At 45.8% G+C, this 19287-nt stretch overlaps 5 protein-coding genes across 5 annotated transcripts; 3 read left to right on the forward strand and 2 right to left on the reverse strand.

Moving 5' to 3' along the window:
- Nucleotides 1-513: 513 nt before the first annotated feature.
- BYT42DRAFT_574091 (fungal-specific transcription factor domain-containing protein) lies at nt 514-4498 on the reverse strand. The gene is made up of 7 exons (XM_051568800.1): nt 4295-4498; nt 3419-4202; nt 2990-3353; nt 2647-2796; nt 2181-2577; nt 1307-2098; nt 514-1244 (listed from the first exon to the last, which is right to left on the reverse strand). Exons 2-7 carry the CDS (start codon nt 4078-4080, stop codon nt 709-711), a joined length of 2901 nt encoding a protein of 966 aa, XP_051422412.1. The 5' UTR covers nt 4081-4202; nt 4295-4498; the 3' UTR covers nt 514-708.
- A 2362-nt stretch (nt 4499-6860) lies between these two features.
- On the forward strand, nt 6861-7688 carry BYT42DRAFT_574097 (uncharacterized protein). Its single transcript, XM_051568801.1, has 3 exons — nt 6861-7005; nt 7096-7220; nt 7277-7688. The coding sequence occupies exons 1-3, from the start codon at nt 6916-6918 to the stop codon at nt 7407-7409; spliced, it is 348 nt and encodes a 115-aa protein (XP_051422413.1). The 5' UTR covers nt 6861-6915; the 3' UTR covers nt 7410-7688.
- A 47-nt stretch (nt 7689-7735) lies between these two features.
- BYT42DRAFT_498160 (uncharacterized protein) lies at nt 7736-8840 on the reverse strand (the record flags this gene model as incomplete). Its single annotated transcript, XM_051564545.1, has 2 exons — nt 7736-8330; nt 8386-8840. The coding sequence occupies 2 exons, from the start codon at nt 8838-8840 to the stop codon at nt 7736-7738; spliced, it is 1050 nt and encodes a 349-aa protein (XP_051422414.1).
- BYT42DRAFT_574100 (uncharacterized protein) lies at nt 8758-9788 on the forward strand. The gene is made up of 2 exons (XM_051568802.1): nt 8758-8799; nt 8861-9788. The coding sequence occupies exon 2, from the start codon at nt 9110-9112 to the stop codon at nt 9614-9616; it is 507 nt and encodes a 168-aa protein (XP_051422415.1). The 5' UTR covers nt 8758-8799; nt 8861-9109; the 3' UTR covers nt 9617-9788.
- On the forward strand, nt 9773-15242 carry BYT42DRAFT_534567 (caspase domain-containing protein; the record flags this gene model as incomplete). The annotated part of the gene is made up of 18 exons (XM_051565458.1): nt 9773-9993; nt 10058-10085; nt 10156-10225; nt 10296-10324; nt 10417-11001; nt 11081-11426; nt 11493-12141; nt 12227-12823; nt 13122-13213; nt 13372-13519; nt 13671-13775; nt 13848-13913; nt 13980-14041; nt 14127-14239; nt 14299-14332; nt 14393-14494; nt 14559-14872; nt 14957-15242. Exons 1-18 carry the CDS (start codon nt 9852-9854, stop codon nt 15240-15242), a joined length of 3768 nt encoding a protein of 1255 aa, XP_051422416.1. The 5' UTR covers nt 9773-9851.
- Between the last annotated feature and the right edge of the window lie 4045 nt (nt 15243-19287).

The raw sequence follows: 19287 nt of genomic DNA on the forward strand, positions 1-19287 counted from the left end.
TTTTTCCATCAACCTTTCAAATAATAAAATTCCGTAGTACAACATCATCAGAACCAAACTTTCCACATGCAGCGGTTTGGTTGAGCTATACGCTTGGATTTTGGAAGTAGAATATTCTCGATCATGCGATTGATTAAAACAAATACGTACATATTGTTGCATGTACTGTATCAGACAGTAAAAGGTTTGTTTGGTCTCATACGACCGAATCAGAAGTAGTCGTGGTCGGGCTCACACGCATGAATCCGACAACAGATCATCTCTTTGGCCGGATTATCTTTGGCACTAATATGAACAGGTCCATCTGTCCGAATTGGGTGATATACCGGTACAGTAAACGGATCGTTTACCAATGTCACTGGACGATCATGTTCGGGAACGTGTCTTCTTCTCACATTGCGCATTATTTCAAAAATGGTGATTTTTTCTACATTATATAAGCCAAGATAATCAACTCCATTACTGTGACCATTGGTGTCCTCTATGGTGAGCTTTCCAGTATTCATTTTTTTTTTTTTTTTGTTTTTAACAAAGAGGTCAAATGCGTCACAAAGACTGTATGACAAGATTGGCAAGATGAAACGTAAAATTTGGGTGAAATGATGCAATTACAATACATGATGGATTTTGTTCAAAAAAAAAATAGTGGTAAATAAATAAAATCGTACATATGGCTCCCTCGACGGTTGTTCTCCTAGGTCAATAATACTACATCCAGCCATGGCCGTTGGGCCAGGACGGTGGATTGCCAGAGGGCGGTTGTTGAAGTTGTTCTGGCATTAAATAGGCTGTCCAATCGGCCATTTCTATTGTACTCGGGACAGACCAGAAAGGATTATCAGGACGATTCCTGAAAAGCCCTTGATTCATTTCATGCAGAGGCATGGGGGCCTGTTCCACGGGCATTCGATACTCGGACGAAGTATTTGGACGATACATGGCTTGTGATACAGGCATACCATGCGATGGCACCGTCACTGCCGGCGGCGGTTGAGAACTAGGTGAAGTGGAGGACGGGATCGCATTCAGTTGAGGAAATCCTAGCAAGAAACCGTTGATGGGATGGTTGGACATTAAAATATCGGTCATGGTAGGTTGTGGACCTTGTTGCTCCATTGGAATGTTGCTGTGCACATCTGCCTCGCCCAGCTGCTCCAAAGGAATGAACATTTGGTCCATGCTCAGTCCAAACTGTCGCAACGAATGTGGATCTGCCTCTTGCGACGGCGTAGTACCAGCACTCACTAAAGATTTTTTCCGTCAGGAAGCCGCATATTTTCCCGTGGCACGCGCGATTTAAACTTACCTTGGCGTCCACTGTCTTGCATGGAAGAATACAACCCGTTGATCCAATCACTGTTCACCGCCGAAGAAGGCGTGGATCCGGCACTGCTGTTTCCAGTCGTACCTCCCTTGTCCGAGTCTGCGTAGTTCGGTATCGAGATATTCATCAGACTTTGAGGTGATTTGTTGTCATTCGTATTTTGAGGATGCATCGCTTGACCGCGTCCTACATCCGATACCCGCGGTGATACACTTGATGTCAGATCGTCCAACTTTCGGCCATCGGTGCTTGGCGAAGAAGCGGCTATGGCCTCTTTCTGAATCACCGAGGCTCGATCGGTAAACAATCTTTTCCTATTCTTCTTTTTCACTTGGGTTTCTGGATCGTCCCGCGTATCCTCTTCTTCTTCGTCTAGGATCATTTCTTCCACCGAGATATTGCGTACTTCCATGAGCTTCATCAGTACCTCATATAACCGGCCGGCCGCTTGAGACATTTTTGAAAGCCGTTTAATGACCGCTGCCGCTTTGATAAGATTGGCCTTGGCTTCATCGGACACGATCGTATCTGAGTTGGCTGCATTATAAATGTGAATCAGGGACGCGGTAAACACAGGATAAATAGCAAAGTTCCAAGACACGAGCAAGAAATCGCGGTAATGCATCTTGGCCGCAATGTCCACGCACCGTGTCGCAGCACTCGTACAGATACTGAGCGACGACAATGATGACCGCGTTTTCTGGCCTCCTTCCTTTTCAATAAAAGGACGATGAAGCAATATTAACAAGGTACAGTACGATAAATACATTAACCCTGGACGTGAAAAAATAACCATACATGTCAGTCTATTGTTGTTCAAGGAAAATAAGAAAACAGGGTCCAAGACAAAATTTACCTGACATGGATAGCAAAGGGGTGCGACCGTTGTGATCAAGGCGGCGTACATTGACGTTCGATATTTGCAGAGCTGGGGGAAGGGCACTGCGCCATTCGGATAGAGCGGCATCGAGATAAGTGACAATGGCATCACTACCACGTTCGGCGCTTTGACGTTTGGCGAGCGGTGTGTATAATCCCTGCAGGATGCGACCGAGAATTTCGGACAGTTTCACGAGTTGCACAAAGGGCTGATAGATGGGAATTTTTTCCCCTTTGATTTTTCCCGCCACATGTTCGTCCAAGGAAGGGAATCGCGGGTAATCTGCATCAGCCTCATTCTCGCCTTGGCGTTCCATGACATCCATCACCTCTTCCCAACTCGCACTCTCATTTGGATAATTTTCGTCACAGTCCTATCATTCATCGCGCGTCAGTTCACAGCCGAAAAAACATTGACACTTGATGTGCAGCCTCTTATTTACCTCATCAAACACGGTTTGGGGACGTCCGGTGGCAGCGGCTGACCATTTATCCATGATATAAACTGACCACCACACTCGCTTGCGAGTTTCCTTTTCACTTTCAGGAATGTCCCACGTTGCACTGGATCGATGAAGTCCCAAATCCTGAGCCTAGGATGCATAAAAAAAATCACATAATGTGAGTTTAAAAAATTTGTATTTCCTTTCTTCTTTCTCTCTTCCTCATCTCTTTTCCTTCTCCCGCCCTCCTTTTTTCACTGGTTTTTTGCGCTCGTTTTTATACAGCCCCATCGAATCATGCGGCCCAGTGCCAATGGTGTATGTGTGTTTTATGAGGACTTACCATGCGTATGGCAGCGGCATTTAATAGCCAGCCGCTGTTGAGTTTTTCATCGAGACTCGCACGATGGTTTTGTCCAATCACCAAGGCCTGGATAGTAGCGATACATGGACTGTAACGCCCTTTAACATACGTCAGCAGGTTATCGAATAATTGTTCCGACCAGCCTTTCGGAATGTCCCAATTCGTGCCGTCCGCATTCACTTTGCCTCCGAACAAATGACATGTGTCGATATACCGTACGGCTGCGCCATAAATAGCATTCAACAAGGGTGCCGATGGATAATCCCCAATTTCCCCACGATATTGTTTCAAAAACAACGCCTTGTTTACCACGGGGAGTCCAGGATGGATATACGCGAAATAGCTACATTCCAAAAGAGATCCATCAGTATATGACGACGACGACAACGATGACGAGTCAGAACTTACACTTTCATTAGACGATCGCTCATGCTTTTATCCAACCCTGCGACTTTGTAGATCCATTCATTCAATGTATTGATGGTTTCGCCCGGTTTCAACATGCCCAGCATTTCCAATAGCTTGTGATTGGCGCCTTTACCCGATTTATCTTCTTCTTCGTACCAGACGAGACTTTGTCCAAATCGACGTATTTTGAATCCAAGGTGGGACGACAATTCACTGTTCTCGAAATCCACTTTACGTGCCAGAAAGGGCAAGGGGCTCATGTCACCAATATATCGCGTTTTCATTTCCGTACTTAAAGAGGAAAGTTCGACGGCCAGCGGTTTCTGTTCTGGAGGAGATCGAGAACGAGTAGATTTCGATGATGTTACTGGATCATCGGGAGAACGCGACGGTGGAGGGAGTGGTACTGGAGAGGACAAAGAGGCGGACGGAGAAGGATCGAGGGAGGTCTGTGGTTCGGACGAAGATGCTTTTTTCGGAGGAGGGGCGGACGTCGAAGAAGGTGACACTGAGGTTGGATAGTCTGGGCGATGGCTGGTGATTTGCTGTTCTGGATGGTCAGGATGGGCGGTGTCTTGTTTCGATTCGGCGAGGCCTCCGAGAATTTTCTCCATACGTTTTAAACGATTCTCCAATATCTCAATGTACCTATACACAAACATGGTACGACAGAAAAAAAAAATCAACCTCCACACTGTCGGATCCTTGTTTTTTACAGGTCACTTACCCTTTCGGAGGTCCGCGTTTCTTGGCACTGCAGTGTTTCAATATTACACAAAGCAAGGTAAATAAAACAAAAAGGGAAACAAAAAGGAGCCATTGAAAATGCATGTGATGTTAGCCATGCTTGGGATTTTTTTTTTAATTTTGAGGTAGAGTCCGTGACTTGCCTGTCGTTGAATGTGCATTCGATTTTCAATGATTTGCAAGTTTTACACGTACTACCGGGACCGGCTGTATCGCATTTGATCTTTTTCCGTCGGCAGGCATCACTAATCAATGCAATGACGGGTATGAATATATCGAAAATGGGATAATGAGGCTGGTAAAAATATAAGGTGGCGGAACGCAACCGTGGGGGTTTTGGTTTTTTTTTTTTTTTTTTTTTTTTTTTTTTGGCATGTATTAACCGCAGTCAAACTTACCATGCTCGACTTATGCGTACTCTTTTATTTTCTGGTTCGGGTTCTCGAGGCGGGTGCGACGATATGGGTACGGATGAATAAGGTGGATACGATGGTGGATAAGGTGCGATGGGAGCTGTGGGGTAAGGCTGAGGTTGTAAAGGACGATACATATTGGCCTGCGGATCGTACTGGGGTAGTTGAGCTGAGGACGTCGGACTGGACATGGACGGTTGAGTGTAAGGAGGGTAAGAAGTGGAAGGTGCTTGGGATCGCGCCTGATTAGACCATGGCGCTGAAGTTGACATTGAACAACACCCCGGTTTGTATGAGAAAGTTGTATGCAAGAAAATTTACAGGTGGTCTTTTTTTTTTTGCCTTGTAAAACCAACACCCACACACACACTGGAGATATAAAAAAAAGTTGTGTAAAAAGGAATGAAAAGGGCCGAGCCGAACTAATTTATCCACTCACAGTCCCTTTTTAATGTCCTGCTTCGGCAATATGAACTTCCGAGTGACCCAACCTTGGCAATCCCTTTTCATTTGATATTTTTTGTCGATTCCACTTTTTCTTCAATAGATTACCGTCTAATCTCGACTATTGACTATTGTCATTAGTATAAAACAGTGTATCCCAATTCGTCATTCCAATCTTTTTTCATACAATTCTTCCAACAAGTAATGTCGCAACCAATAAAAATCAATGTCACTACATTAAACGTGATGTCACTCAGAAACTTTAGTTTTTACCTTCGCACACCATCATTTGCCGCGCGTCTTCTTTCTCCTTCCTGTTTTAGTTGCTGCGCCTGCGTAGACATCTTTCGGTCCACCATACGAAGAGGGTTCAAACAAACCTCATGCCCATGTCTATCGTCAGAGCAAGAAGGAAGGCTGTTTTGAAGCACAAAGGTGGTGTTGTTGCAAGCAGAAGACACGAATTATTTCGACGTTCTCTGGGAATCCTTTCGATTTTTCGAATATATCAAGTGTTGGCCTTTTTTGTCGCACGTTTGTGGTCATGGAAGCACCAAGTTCCAGCAAGATTTCAGGGAGTAAAAACGAAACAGACAACGACACACGCATTTCATCTGTCATTGTGGTGCCAGTTATTCGAATTCTTCGTCTTTTCGCACACACAAATGGCGGAATGCTTGTACATTGCATTTGCAGTTGAGCGAAGCCAGTAAAGTCTTCATTTTATTTGGAATTGGCGGTTGGCGACCTTCCACACAGCGCGGGCTATGTTCGAGCGCCAACGCACTTGGGAAGCTTGCATCGCGATACTTGCAGGGGCTGGTCATGCAGTCATGTCCACTTCGTTTGAGGAAGCGTTCGGGTCCTTCGAACTTACCCAAGACACCAAAGTAAATCCAGCGAACCCGAAGGCTGTGATCAAGACCTCAGATTCCTGGACAGACATGAATAACATCATTGCAGAACTCCGGGAGGTTGTCGACAAAGGAGAGTGCAGCCCATTTGCGACTGTGTTATATCTCAACCTGATCAATTACATATCCATCATGGACATCACCCATTCGACCTCTCACTTAACATGGAACGCGGGCTTCCCATGAATCCGGATAATTTTCCTATCGTTTATTATCTTCTCCTCAGACCAAGACACCGTTCTTTCTATCGGGAATGCACCTTTAAAGACGTGAGGTCCAGTTGAACTTCACGCCCCCTTACCATATTCGGGGGTATCGTCGAACGCTTTATGAAAACGCTGCGATAGAGGATACTAACGTATGTCGACCAAGAAAGAATCATTCGCAGTTGGGACAGCAGTTACGCATCATACGCTTTACGTACAACTACTTTTGGCACGCTGCAACGCAACTCGCTCCATTCGACTGGTACATGGACGAGTCGCCCGCACACCACTCTTTGTCATGGATAGCGCGGATTATCCAGCTCCATACAGAGGAAATGAAATTCCCCAATCGCACTTTGCCAAACAACTGCGCAAAGATTTCGATATCGCTTTTGAAATCGTCTGGTGTTATCAAAAACGACTCGAATACGACACAACTGGAATACGCTCTGGCGGCTGAAGCTGGCAGGGCTGCGGAATATCAATATAATAAATATAAAAATTCAGCCATAAATACAAAAAAAAGGATGGTTTCAGCGAACAGCCGCAAAAAAAGGACGTACTCGACCGCCTGAAGGCGCTCAATGGTCAAAGGAGTTATGAAAAAATTGTAAAAAAATAAAAAACTGTCGCTTGTCTCTATACATCCACTCTCAACTCCTCGGAGCTTCAATTACCTGCAGTGCTGCTGAGATACAACCAAGTGATTTTCTCTTTTTTTTTTTTTTCTCCTCATTTGCCTATTTCCCTTTCACCATTGGTCCATCGTCTTGATGACTCCGGAAGACGCCGTACTTCATCTTAAACGCAAAGGCACCTTTGACGAACTTCGACGTCATTTATTGTCCGAATTTCGAACCACTGTAAGCATTCATTCCTCGCATAGATCCATCTTCCATTCGCAAAAGCCTCTTTGTCTTACAATGGCGGAATGATCTCCCGTTATATTGTAGGCTACGGGTCATCGACTGTTGGAAAAAGTAACGGAATGCCTTGAAACGGCGTTGGCCAACGAAGCATCCTTATTTGACAAGGACATTGCTGTATCTCATGAACTGTTGATGCAACGTTTGGAAAGGTAGCGACTTGCACCTGTCATTCGACTGAAAAGTGAATTCACACTTTGAATATTAGTGCCGACCTGTTTGTTGCGTTTCGAAAGGAAATTTTGACGACGGTGCTGCAGGAAGAATTTTATCTTAAACGTGTAGATGATGAATTGGAAGCGTTACTTTCGTCCGTGGACAGCAATGGTTCGGCCTCTTGATCTTCTTACTCATCGCCTCTATTTTTTTTTATCCTGTTGTACGCATCGCTCCTCTTCCTTTTTGTTTTGGCCCTCTTACGTTTCAACCTAATAACTGCACCCTATTTTTTCGTATAGAAATCACAAAAAAGATATCCCAGGCTGGTCCTGATGTTCAATTGCATTCCACCCTAATCCGGCATTTTTTTCCTTCCTTCATAATACACGCTTTGTCCCCGAAAGCCACCTTTCTTGGTTCATACATTACATGTGCTTGTTCTTTATGATTTTTTTTTTAATTTTATTTGGGAGCTTTGATACATTTTAAAACGGTTAAATCATTGTATTTACAGATCAGCAATCTTGACGACTTGCTTGCCAAAGTTCTTTCCGCGAAGCACGTCAATCAAGGCTTTGGGAGTGTTTTCGATACCGTGGGCAACGGATTCTTTGTATTGGATTTCCTTGTTGAGGAGCATCTTGGTCACCTTTTCTCTGAATTCTTGTTCCATGTCCAAATGGTCACCGACAATGAAACCTTCGATACGCAAACGCTTGGCCACGACTTGCATCAAGTTGTGGATAGGTTCGGGGTGTTCGCGGTTATACTGGGAGATCATACCACAGGCGACAATGCGAGCAAAGTTGTTGGCACGCTTGATGACGCATTCGAGCATCTTGCCACCGACGTTTTCAAAGTAAATGTCGATACCGTTGGGGCACAGTTCGCCGAGCTTGTCGTCAATGTCTTCGGTCTTGTAGTTGAACACACCGTCGAAACCAATCGACTTCAAGTATTCGACCTTTTCATCCGAACCGGCGGAACCGACCACATGAAGACCAAACGCCTTGCCCATTTGACCCACCAGTTGACCCACGGCACCGGAAGCAGCTGAAACGTACAAAGTTTCTCCCTTCTTGGGGGCACCAATCTTGAACAAACTACCATGCATGTGCGTTAGGCTTGATGCATTTTTTATTTATTATTAACACTTACCCAACATAGGCGGTCATACCAGGCATACCCAAAACACCCAAGTAATTGGTGATGGGCAATCCGTTTTCCTTGGGCTCGTTGCGCACAGTATACGCTTTCTCGAGATATACTCCGCCGACACGAGTGTATTCTTCAAAGATACCCATACCGGTGTTACCGTAGACAAGATCGCCTTCCTTGAACTTGGGGTGGTTGCTCTTGACCACGACACTCATGGTGCTGCCAGTCATGGGCTGGTTCAAAGGAAATGCGGGAGAATACGATTTGACAGAGGGATCTCGCATACGGCCACGCATGTAAGGGTCGACCGACAAAGCAAGGTTCTTCAAAATAATCTCTCCCGAAGTGAGGTGGGCATCAAGATCAATGGTACTCTCACGGACTTGCATATGTTCGCCGTCCTCGGGGAAAGTGGTAGGGACCTTGGTAAAGATAACTTGCTTATTTTGAACCATGATTGTTAAAGTTAATATAGAACAGGAAAAAAAACTTGTAGTGATGTGAGAGGTCACAAAAAAGTGGCCTCCTTTTTATACGGATCAGACATGGGGTGAGATCATGGATACGTTTTAAAACTGAAAAAGACTCCGCTCATCATGCTTGGATGTGATTGTTCAAAAGGAGACAAACCTTCTAGCACTTTTTCCAATGCATTAATAATCGACGCAGAAAAAAAAAGAAACTTGGATCCACTACAACAATAATTAAACTACGCGAAAAAACGATGAGTAACCCAAAATGCCTCCAAACTCCGTCCGTTCTTCTTCCCAATTTCAAAGATGACTTTGACAAAGAAGATGTTATTCATCAAGAACCGCGGGTGGCCGCGGAAACGCATGATGCATCTGCACCATCGTCTCCTTTCCATTTGGTCATCGAACGTTACATGTTCTTTCTAGGTTTTCTCTGTCCTCTGGCTTGGTTTATTGGTAGCAGCAATCTAGTGGGATCTCAGTCGCCTTTGGAAAGTTATCTTTGGAAGAAACGGTGTCGTATTGCCGCTACCCTGTGTTTAACGGCGGTCATTGTAATTGTTGCCGTAGTAATGGTAGTAAAACCATCAACCTTTGGTTTACGAACCAGTAACTCCTCCAGTGCACAAACTGTTTCATCGTCCAAAGACGCTGTGCGTCCCGGTGTGCCCGTCAATGGGTCTAATACATGGGGGGACGCCGTGGCCGGAGTCACGATCAATTCAATCTCCGGTCCACCCGATTTGCCTTCTTCCTGAACCCACTGGTTTTTTTCCGGAGAAATAGTTTTAGCGTCTTTTGGCCAGTTTTCCCTTTCTTTTCCTCTTTTTGAAATTTCCCCAACACAGACCCAGTCATATTGCATACCTTATTTTTTTGACAATACACACCACAGTTCCACAGGGAGACTACACAAAAAAAAAAAAAAAAGCCCAAGAACAGAGGCAATTTAGATTTTTTTCATACTTGAGGCCAGTAAACGAACCATTACCAATGCACAATCCTTCCATGTCTTCTTGGTCTCCCTACGCATCCACAAGCAGTAGCTCGATACAGGGCATCCCCATAGCGGCTCGTCCTCTTCCCCCACCGGCTCCCACAGAAAAGAATAAACGAACGAGAATTACCCGTGCATGTAAGTTGGCTTGATTTCGTCCATGTTCCTGACGGTCTCAGGACTCACTAGCGTTGTGTTACAGGTGATATATGTCGACGCAAAAAAATCAAGTGAGTGTGGAGTTTTGGTTATGCACGCTGTATCCCACTGAAGTCGCTTATTGTTTCTTTTTTTTTCTAGATGTGATGTCAAAGACTCTCAACCTTGTTCTACGTGCCGGCAATACGGTTGGGAATGCACCTTCAACGATGTAAGATCTTTTCATATATATAAAGAGCATAACCGGTATTCATGCTTTTGATTTGCCATACTTGATTTAGACTGCTAAAAAGCGCGGACCTCCCAAAGGGTAAAAAAAAAAAAAAAGAAATGGGTTGAGAATGCAGATCACGTGGGCTCCATGCTAACGAAAAAAATTGTGCATGAATTTCTATGCAACAGATACATTGAGAGTTTAGAGACGCGATTGAAAAAGATGGAGCAACTTGTGGAACAAATGCATTCCAATAATGGATCACCGGGAACTTCAGAATCACCGCATAAACGTCAACGATCCATGTCGTCTAGTCCCGAAGCCGCACCTTACATGCTGCCATCGGCTTCTTCATCGTCTTCAGCAACCCATTCACCGCAACCACCGGTGGCAGGACAAACAAAAGACAAAATCATTCGATATCACGGAAGCTCGTCTGGCTTCTATATCGTAGGTGACATTCTGAACTCCAAAGAAGGCGAACCTTCCAATGGCCCCGAACGCCAGTCTCCCACGTCAGGAACCCATGAAACCGCAGTGGGGGAATCTCAACAATCCGTTCCGGCTGAAAAGGATGGCGAAAATTCCAAACTGTTCACAATACCATCAAATCAGGGCACCTACCGTCTTCGACGCATGAATGTCTATGATGATGATCTAATGGTAGTACGAGACACCACCGATGCAGAACACGCCTCCCAGTTGGCCTCCAATGAGCAAGAAACCATCAACTATGTCATACCCCGCCGCGTACTGGAAGCACTAGTCTATATGTAAGTATAATTTTGACCCCGGGATTCCAGGATCCCGCGATTTTGGGATTCATTGATTGACACTCTGCCTGATGGATAGGTATTTTCGCATGCCTCATCCCACATTACCTGTTGTTGATAAAGACGAGTATTTGGACGCTTTTGAAGGTCGAACGTCGCCTGCTCCATCACCATTGTTAACCTATGCCATTGCCGTGTATGCATGCTTTCTCTTAAATTCCGACAACCCCATTTTTGTCCAAGCCAATGTGGAACGCGATTCCATTTTGCGTGCATTATTAGAACGGACCAGTGAATTGGTACGCCGAGAATATCTGGTGCCGCGGATTTCCAATATTCGAGCCTTGGTCCTCCTGTGTGCCCAACCAACCTCCTCCACCACCGGCTACCGTAACTGGATTCTAGCTGGCATGGCCGTCCGCATGGTAAGCTTCAAGTCGCACGAATATTTTGTGTCGGGCCTCGGTATTTATATGTATCGGTTTTTTTAGGCTCAAGATCTTGGATTGCATCGTTCGTTGACGACGTGTCAGGTATCGGAACAACTGATTGAATCACGAAAACGGCTGTGGTACAGTGTGTACTTGACCGATCGTTGGTGTTGTGCGGTGATGGGACGACCGTTGGCCATTGCGGATTCCGATTGCGATATTGATCTCCCCATGATTCATGGAGCCAACAATGATGCGGATTACACCGTGTTTGTTAATTTCACCAAGCTGTCAGGAATTCTTGGAGAAGTGCTTCGACGAATCTATTCACCCAAAGCGAAAATCAACGGATACAAGACCGTGGCCATGGAACAAACAGTGTGGAGTCTGGAACGTATGCTGACGGAGTGGTTCCTTCAAATTCCTGAAAATTATCGTATTTCGCCCGAAGATCTCGAGTTGATTCGACGACAGCCGGAGAAATATCAGGATACTGTCAAGCTGCGAGAAGGAGGTCCGTTGACAGTGTGCTATTACGCTGTGATTGTATTACTTTTACGACCCTTCATTGCCCTGGAGGGTGAAGACAGCAAGTCAGAACTGTGTATTCAGTCTGTTCGCAAATGCATGAACGCCGCCAAAGCCTCCATTGACGTTGCACGCGTCGTTCCCACTGTCAATATCTGTCGATTTGGATGGAATTTTGCAGGTAAAAAACAAAGGTTAAAGGAGACAGAATAAGGCCAGGGTATGGTACTGACGATTGGATTTTTTAAATGGGCCTCGTTTGACAGCTTACTCTGTGTTCCAGGCTGCACTGATTCATGTGTATAATTGCACAAGTTCGGATCCTGAAGTGGCGACGATGGCGCGTGAATATGTGCGACTGAGCATGGATGAGTGCATGATTCCGCTGTGTGAGGATGTTCCTTACAGTCCGCCTATTGTTGCGTTCATGCAGACCTTGTTCAATTTACTGCGTGCCGATCCCGCTTCAGGCAAATCGTCGGCGGAACATGAAAAAAAATCAGACAACACCACGATGCCCCCACCCCGACCGACGTCGTCGCAGACTTCGAATTTCTCCTCTTCCCCGTCCTCTTCCGGGATCAGCCAACCCCCTTCCCATTATGAAAACGCTTCGCCCATGAGTATGCATCAGCTTGTTTCTGGTCTGGATGGGCCAAAACAGGAACCTTCAGCGACCATGAAACCCAACCCCACCACCGCGCCACCCGCTCAGCCTGCTCAAGGCACGGCTACGCCTTCATGGCTTTCAACCGGCGATCCTTTGCCAGCATCGGCGGCGGTAACACAAGCAACCTGGCAACAGCTGTTCTCTTCTGCAGGAACGCCTTTTACGGAAAACGCCAACGGTTTTGATTTACAAGGTAAAAAAAAAATTTAAAGGCACAGCAATTAAAAATGCAAAACAAGAGAAAAAAGCTAATCCAATGGGATTTTTGGCCTGTGTGTAGCTTGGGAAACCTTTTTCTCTGAAAATCAGCCAGCGGCGAATATGAATAACCAGAATACCTTTATCCCCTAGTATTACTTTTTTTTATATTTAGTCTAAAAAAAAAGCAAAGCCAACATCTGTTCTTCTGATGTGACTGTAAATATAGTATTTGAAAGAGTTTAAAATCAAAAAGTTTATCCTCTCTTATTACTTTTTTTCTTCTTTTACAGTTTTCATCCGTTTTCTTTTTCTTCCCCTTTCAATGAGCGAACAAAACTATTATTACAATCATGGCTATCCGCCCCCGCCTCCACCTCAAAACGTAGGCTGGAACTTTGGTGGCTATCCCCCTCCACCCCCTCCACCACCTTACCCTGTTGACCGAGAAGTATCTCGTGAAGGCCCGGATGATTCAAACGTAAGCTTCTACGAGGATGACATGGGGTAGTATATCTGGCATAAACATGAATAAATGTATAGTACGTCTATCAACGCAATGGCGCGCACGGTTATGAAGACCCGGCGTCAGATTATTACGATCCAATGTTTACGCAGGAAGACATGCAGAATCCCAATCCAAATTACCCACAACCTCCGTTGTCGGCTCATAATCCCGCTCCATATCCAGGTAAGTTTAAACCCGTCGGTTAAAAGGAAAATTGGGTGGAAAAAAAATAAGATCAGAAGAAAAAAGGACACAAGTCAGCTGGTGACACTTTTTGGAAAATTGTCTGCGCCCTTCGTCATCCACTCTAAAAACCGATATCAACGACACTTAGTTCCATATGGCGAGGGACAAACTGACGCTTCAAACAGCCAATTCTTCTTGCACGTCCACCCGGCTCTGAAGGATAAACCGCCACCAGACTTCCGCTTGTCAAACTGTAAGTGAGATGGCTACAAACGAGTTTGTCCGTCGCAAGAAATTTGAATGGTGTTGTCTGTGTATGAACCAGGTCAAGGAAAGAAGCGTGCATTGCTGATTGGAATTAATTACTTCGGCACTTCAAATGAACTGAATGGTAAAAAGAACACCCAGAGCAAGGAGAACCAACAGGTTGGGCATGGGACTGATGGATGAACCGTAGGTTGTATCAATGACGTTCACAATGTAAAAGAGTTTTTGACCACCCTGTATGGGTTTGACGAGGTAAAAAGGCAGAAAAAGTGATAAGCTCGTGTCTGTCAATGAGCTGAAGGTAACACAAAAGTGGAACGATGTTTTTGCAACTTAGGCGGATATGGTGATTCTAACCGATGATCAAACGGACCCGAAATTTATTCCCACTCGCGCCAATATTGTGGCAGGAATGCAATGGCTGGTGCATGACTGCCAACCCAATGATTCGTATGTGAAAGTAAAAAAAGGCACAACAGATATACGGATACACTGACGGGACTGTATAGATTTTTCTTTCACTACAGTGGTCACGGTGGCCGAGTAAGCAATGAGAATAACAATGCTATACGCTACGACGTGGTTGACGTAGCCGATGTCTAGGTTCATGATACCAGTGGGGATGAAGACGATGGATTTGACGAAACCATTTATCCTGTTGATTTTACGGATTACGAAGGGGATTCAGGACAGCTGATCGATGATGTATGTTGGATGAAATCGCATTTTAATCCAAATCGATCGTTGGAACTGATTTTTCCATCCACAGGATATGCATGATCTGTTGGTCAAACCCCTCTGCCAAGGCTGTCGATTGACGGCCATTTTTGATAGTTGTCATTCAGGCACGGCCCTTGATTTGCCCTATGTATATTCTACGCAAGGTGTCATCAAAGAAAAGAACCTGTTCAAGGATGCTGGGGTTGGCTTACTATCCGCTGGTTTTGCGTACGTGACGGGCGATAAGCAAGGCGCTTTATCATCCATCATGTCCCTTGGTAAACAATTGATGAGTGCTCGCGATGTAGCCGAAGAAAACAGGGAAAAGAACAGTTCGCCGGCCGATGTGATTATGTTTTCAGGGTAAAAAAGCCAATGACGCTTTAGTCACAATAGGAAAAGCCAATACCGTATTTCGTGGTCATGCTAATCATTGTTATTCCACAGATGCAAGGACGACCAGACTTCGGCCGATGCTCAGGAAGCAGGCAAGGCGACAGGGGCCATGAGTCACGCTTTCACAAGTAAGTCTTTTTGCTTGCGGGGTAGCGCGATACTGTGGGTGAGCTCAGAAATAATTTTATCCTTTTTAGCGGCTCTGCGAGAAAATCCACATCAATCATACCAGCAATTGCTGAATACCATTCGCGATATCTTGCGCGACAAATACTCTCAACGACCTCAACTGAGCTCATCTCATCCTATTGACGTGGACCTCCAATTCGTTTGCTAAGGCAGTGTCTCGCTTTTTTGGGCCGATGCAGCTGATATGAGAGGTCGACTTATGGAGACGACTGATGTAGTTTGATGATTCAATAGAGTATATGTGTGTATGGATAAAAGAAAAGAATTAAAATGGATCACTTGTATTTACATATTGGCATGTGCATGCTCCATGATACAGTCAGCAAAAGATACATCCGAGGGGACCAGCAACCCAAGTTTATAATTTCGCAAGCAGTTGTCGACAATGATGAATTTGACTCTGAAAAGTAGCTTTATAAAAACGGCGGAAAAAAATTATGAAACAAAAAAAAGATGTATACAGAGAAAAGCAAGGGCGAGGAGGGAAGGAAAAATTGATATGTAGCAAAGAAGAAAAAGTCTACATCTTTTTTTTGGGGGGGGGACGAGGGGTATCGAATTATACAAAAGATATCACAGAAGATGGGTAAATAAAAAGCAAACAGACAAAGCAATGGGATATAATAAAGACACGAAAAGGAAAATAGCCACAGACGAAATAGGGTAAGGAGAGGAAGGGGACGTTTTTTCAAGCCAAGGTAGACTTAATAGGTTTCGTTTTGATTGGGACATTGCTGAGTGGTATGGAAACCATATTCTTCGCAGTTTTCACAGTACTGATAGAGATCAATCAATCAATCAATAAACAACGTTTACAGAGAACCAGTCGATGCATCGCCACTTACAGGTCGAGACTCCTCATTGCTTGCATGTACATTTTGATTTTCGGTCAAAACAGCTTTGCAACTCATCAGATCATGACCAGACACCTCGCAGATTTCACAGTAAAGCGACTCTTTGGTGGACCCACTAGTTTCGTCTTTTGTTTCTGGTTGACCTGCCATGGTTTCCTGAGAACTTTTTGTGGTGCTCGTGCTGCTGCTCGTCAACGATTGTTGCACTTGTCTGTCGCGACGTAATTCGTCCAATTGCTCCTTGATATCACCCAATTCGTTGCGTAACCGTTTCACCTGCTTGCGTTCGGATTCCAGGGCTTCTTCAAGGTCAGCTTCCTTGAAGATTTTGGACTCGATCAAGCTTTCCAATTCAGACACATCGCGGTTGAGTGCGGCAATTTCTCGCTGACGGGCTCGGTCGTCTTCCGCATGCTTCTCGGTCAACTGCCGGGTTTCCGTGGTGTGTTTGAGAAGCACCCGTTCCAACTGGCGTTTCGCGTCACCGAGTTGTTGTTGCAAGGTGGCAATGCGTTCATCATCCGTAGCACAGTTCAACAAGTCACTGTTTTCCTGTATCAGCACGCCTTCAGAGTGAAGTTTTTCCACCTCTTCCATCAACTTTAAGCATTCATTTTCCGCCTGCTTCTGTGATTCAAGCAACCGCTCGTTCTCGGTGGTCAACCGGCGATTTTCAGCTTGCAAAGAGGCAAGTTCCTCTGAAGTGTCGGTCTTGGCCTGTTCCTGTGCTGTTTGCGCCGCCGTCAGTTCTGCCTGCTCCTTTTGCTTGATTAGCATCACTTTCTCGGCTTCCAGTTTCTCGATTTCGTGACGAAGGATATCCATATCCTTGTCGTGTTGCTGACGCTCTTTGGCCAACAGATCATGATCCACGGGGGTTTGCTCACGTAAGCTGGCCATTTCCGTTTCCGCGCGCTTCAGTGCTTCCAAAGCGGTGGCCAATTCGCGATCGGCTTTTTCCTTGGCTTCCGTGAGTCGACGCAAATCGCCTTCCGTCTTTTTCTGGTTTTCCACGGCCAGACGCACATCGTCCAAGTACTTGTCGCGGTTGGTTAGCTGATCGTCGTAGTCGGCTTGCAACCGCTGGAGTCGTTCTTCGAGTTTGAGTTTTTCCTTGGTCATCTTGTCGGTTTCCTTTAATTGCTCTTTGAGCTTTTCTGTTTCTTGCTTGAGCGATTCTTGCGCTTCACGTTCACGGGTCAATGCTTGCGAATTGGCCTCCATCTGTTCCTCCAACCGTTGGCGTTCGCTTTCCCAGACGCTTTTAATCTTTTCCACTTCTTCGGTGTGATCACTGGCATTCACCAGTTGGGCGATTTCTTGTTTGAGTTTATCAATGGTGGACTGCATTTCCTTGTGACGGAAGGCATGGTCTTCGGCGGTGGAATTTTGCTCCTTTTTCAGTTCTTCAATGGTAGTTTCATACGCTTCAATGGCATCCAACCCTGCTTTGCGCAAATCTTCCCGCTCGGTCTCCAAGACACTCACTTTGCGTCGTTCATCCATCAAACGGGCATTGATGGCTTCCATGTCAACGCGATGGAGCTCCACCGAGCTTTCATACAATTCAATGCTTTCCATGCCTGCGCGCTTGAGTTCATCCACGGATTGCTCCAGACCTTCGATGCGTTTTCGATACTCTTCAACGACGTGGGTCTCTTTGGCGAGCTGATCCTTGGCTTGAGTCACTTCGCGTTTCATCTTTTCGTAATCGTCACGAGTGATGCAATCCTGATGTTCCATGTACTTCTTTTCCAGATCGTTGAGTTCTTCGCGCAACCGTTCCTTGTCCCGCATGAGACGATCGGCATCGGCGCGAGTGCGACGGATTTCTCGTTCCTTTTCTTCAACGGCATTGCGATGCGTTTCGACTTGTTCCGACAAGGTGCCCAAGAACATGTCTTTGGCACGCATGGCTTCCATCAGCGAAGCGAGTTTTTCATGAACTTCTTCCATCTCCATTTCCATCTGCATCTGACGTTCGCGCATTTCTTCGGGATTTTCCGAGTAGAAATTCGACGTCGTCGTGGACACGGCCCGGGACGCTTGAGCTGCCGCCGCGTTGGCTTCGGCAATGGCAATCTTTTCTTCGTACTCGTGCAATTTACGCTCCATCTGTGCTTTTTGGCTTTGCATGTCGTTGAATTGTTGCAACAAATCGTCCCGTTCTTTGATCAAATTGGCTTGCTCCGCTTCCAATTCTTTCACGCGCGATTCCAATTGTTGCACGGAGGTGCGCAAATCTTCCGAATCGGATTCCCACTTCTTTTGCGCATTGGCATGTTCTTGCTTAATCTCTTGGACAATTGCTTTATGACCTTCCAAGGTGAAATACTCCACTTCCTCCTCGTCGTCCGCTTCCCCTTCCCCTTTGGTTCTCTTTTTACGCAGCACAATGGACCGTTCCAGGATTTGTTCTGCCGTTGTATTTTCCGCATTTTTCAGCTGAAGGTACTTGTTTTCGGCTTCGAGCATTTCGACCCTCAAGCGTAACTGATGCACACGCAAGGTGGTAGCATCCTGGGCGTTGGCTATGGCTTGGCCAATGTCTTGCTGTAGCTGAGCCGGATCAGGAGATCCTTCACTTCCCAACAAAGGAACGCTTGATTTGGACGTGACCAGATTCATTGGCTGAGGTGTGTCTGTGAGCATGGGTTGATTTGCTCCGTCATTGGTGTGACCGTTCAACAAGAGTTCCTGACTACAGTAATCATCGACATCGGTATCGTGAACGCTGTTACTGGTAGGCGTGACTGCAGGAGACGGGATGCCGCCTGGAAGGGAAGTGGTGGATCCCTGACTACGATAGGGTGAGGGCGGTTCCATGTACGACGGATGAGACTGACGAACGGGGGGGATTGTCGGATGGGTTGGCACGGGTTGCATCGAGGGTGTACGTGTTGCCTTTTTGGTCGATACTTGACGCTGGGTAAGCTGAGAAGCGGTCATACCGATGTAACGTGCTGCTCTTGAGCCTGAACTGATACTGGACATGGAAGCGCGGTTGGAGGCCCCGGATCTTGGACGAGGCTGTTGTGGCGAAATTGGCGAGGACGATCGGACCGAATCCGAATCCCGATCCAGCGATGTCACTTTGGACGCCAAAATGAATAAACCGGTCTGAGGAGGGCATTGGAAATACCGGATGCTGTCATTGAAAAAAAAAAAAAAAAAAAAATCAGGTCAGACAAGCGGAACTAGTGAACACTTCCTCTTTGAAATCATATGATATTTTTCAAGGAAGACTGACAAAAAATTAGAGGGTAATCAAGCGATGTGACCATGGTGATTCCTTAAGCGAAAAAGGGAGAAGCGAAAAAGCTCGTGACAGCAACGCAA

This window comes from Radiomyces spectabilis, assembly GCF_025331425.1.
Source record: "Radiomyces spectabilis strain NRRL 2753 chromosome Unknown BYT42scaffold_8, whole genome shotgun sequence".
NCBI classification, from domain to species: domain Eukaryota; kingdom Fungi; phylum Mucoromycota; class Mucoromycetes; order Mucorales; family Radiomycetaceae; genus Radiomyces; species Radiomyces spectabilis.

What these genes read in the sequence shown, in the direction of transcription:
- BYT42DRAFT_574100 (XM_051568802.1), top strand. Translation starts at nt 9,110, where the DNA reads ATGAGTAACCCAAAATGCCTCCAAACTCCGTCCGTTCTTCTTCCCAAT.
- BYT42DRAFT_574097 (XM_051568801.1), top strand. Translation starts at nt 6,916, where the DNA reads ATGACTCCGGAAGACGCCGTACTTCATCTTAAACGCAAAGGCACCTTT. An exon ending in TGTCCGAATTTCGAACCACT is followed by an intron (nt 7,006 to 7,095) that starts GTAAGCATTCAT and finishes GTTATATTGTAG; the next exon opens with GCTACGGGTCATCGACTGTT. An exon ending in TTGATGCAACGTTTGGAAAG is followed by an intron (nt 7,221 to 7,276) that starts GTAGCGACTTGC and finishes TTTGAATATTAG; the next exon opens with TGCCGACCTGTTTGTTGCGT.
- BYT42DRAFT_574091 (XM_051568800.1), bottom strand. Translation starts at nt 4,080, where the DNA reads ATGTTTGTGTATAGGTACATTGAGATATTGGAGAATCGTTTAAAACGT. An exon ending in AGCGATCGTCTAATGAAAGT is followed by an intron (nt 3,354 to 3,418) that starts GTAAGTTCTGAC and finishes TTTGGAATGTAG; the next exon opens with CTATTTCGCGTATATCCATC. An exon ending in CCCTTTGCTATCCATGTCAG is followed by an intron (nt 2,099 to 2,180) that starts GTAAATTTTGTC and finishes TTTCACGTCCAG; the next exon opens with GGTTAATGTATTTATCGTAC.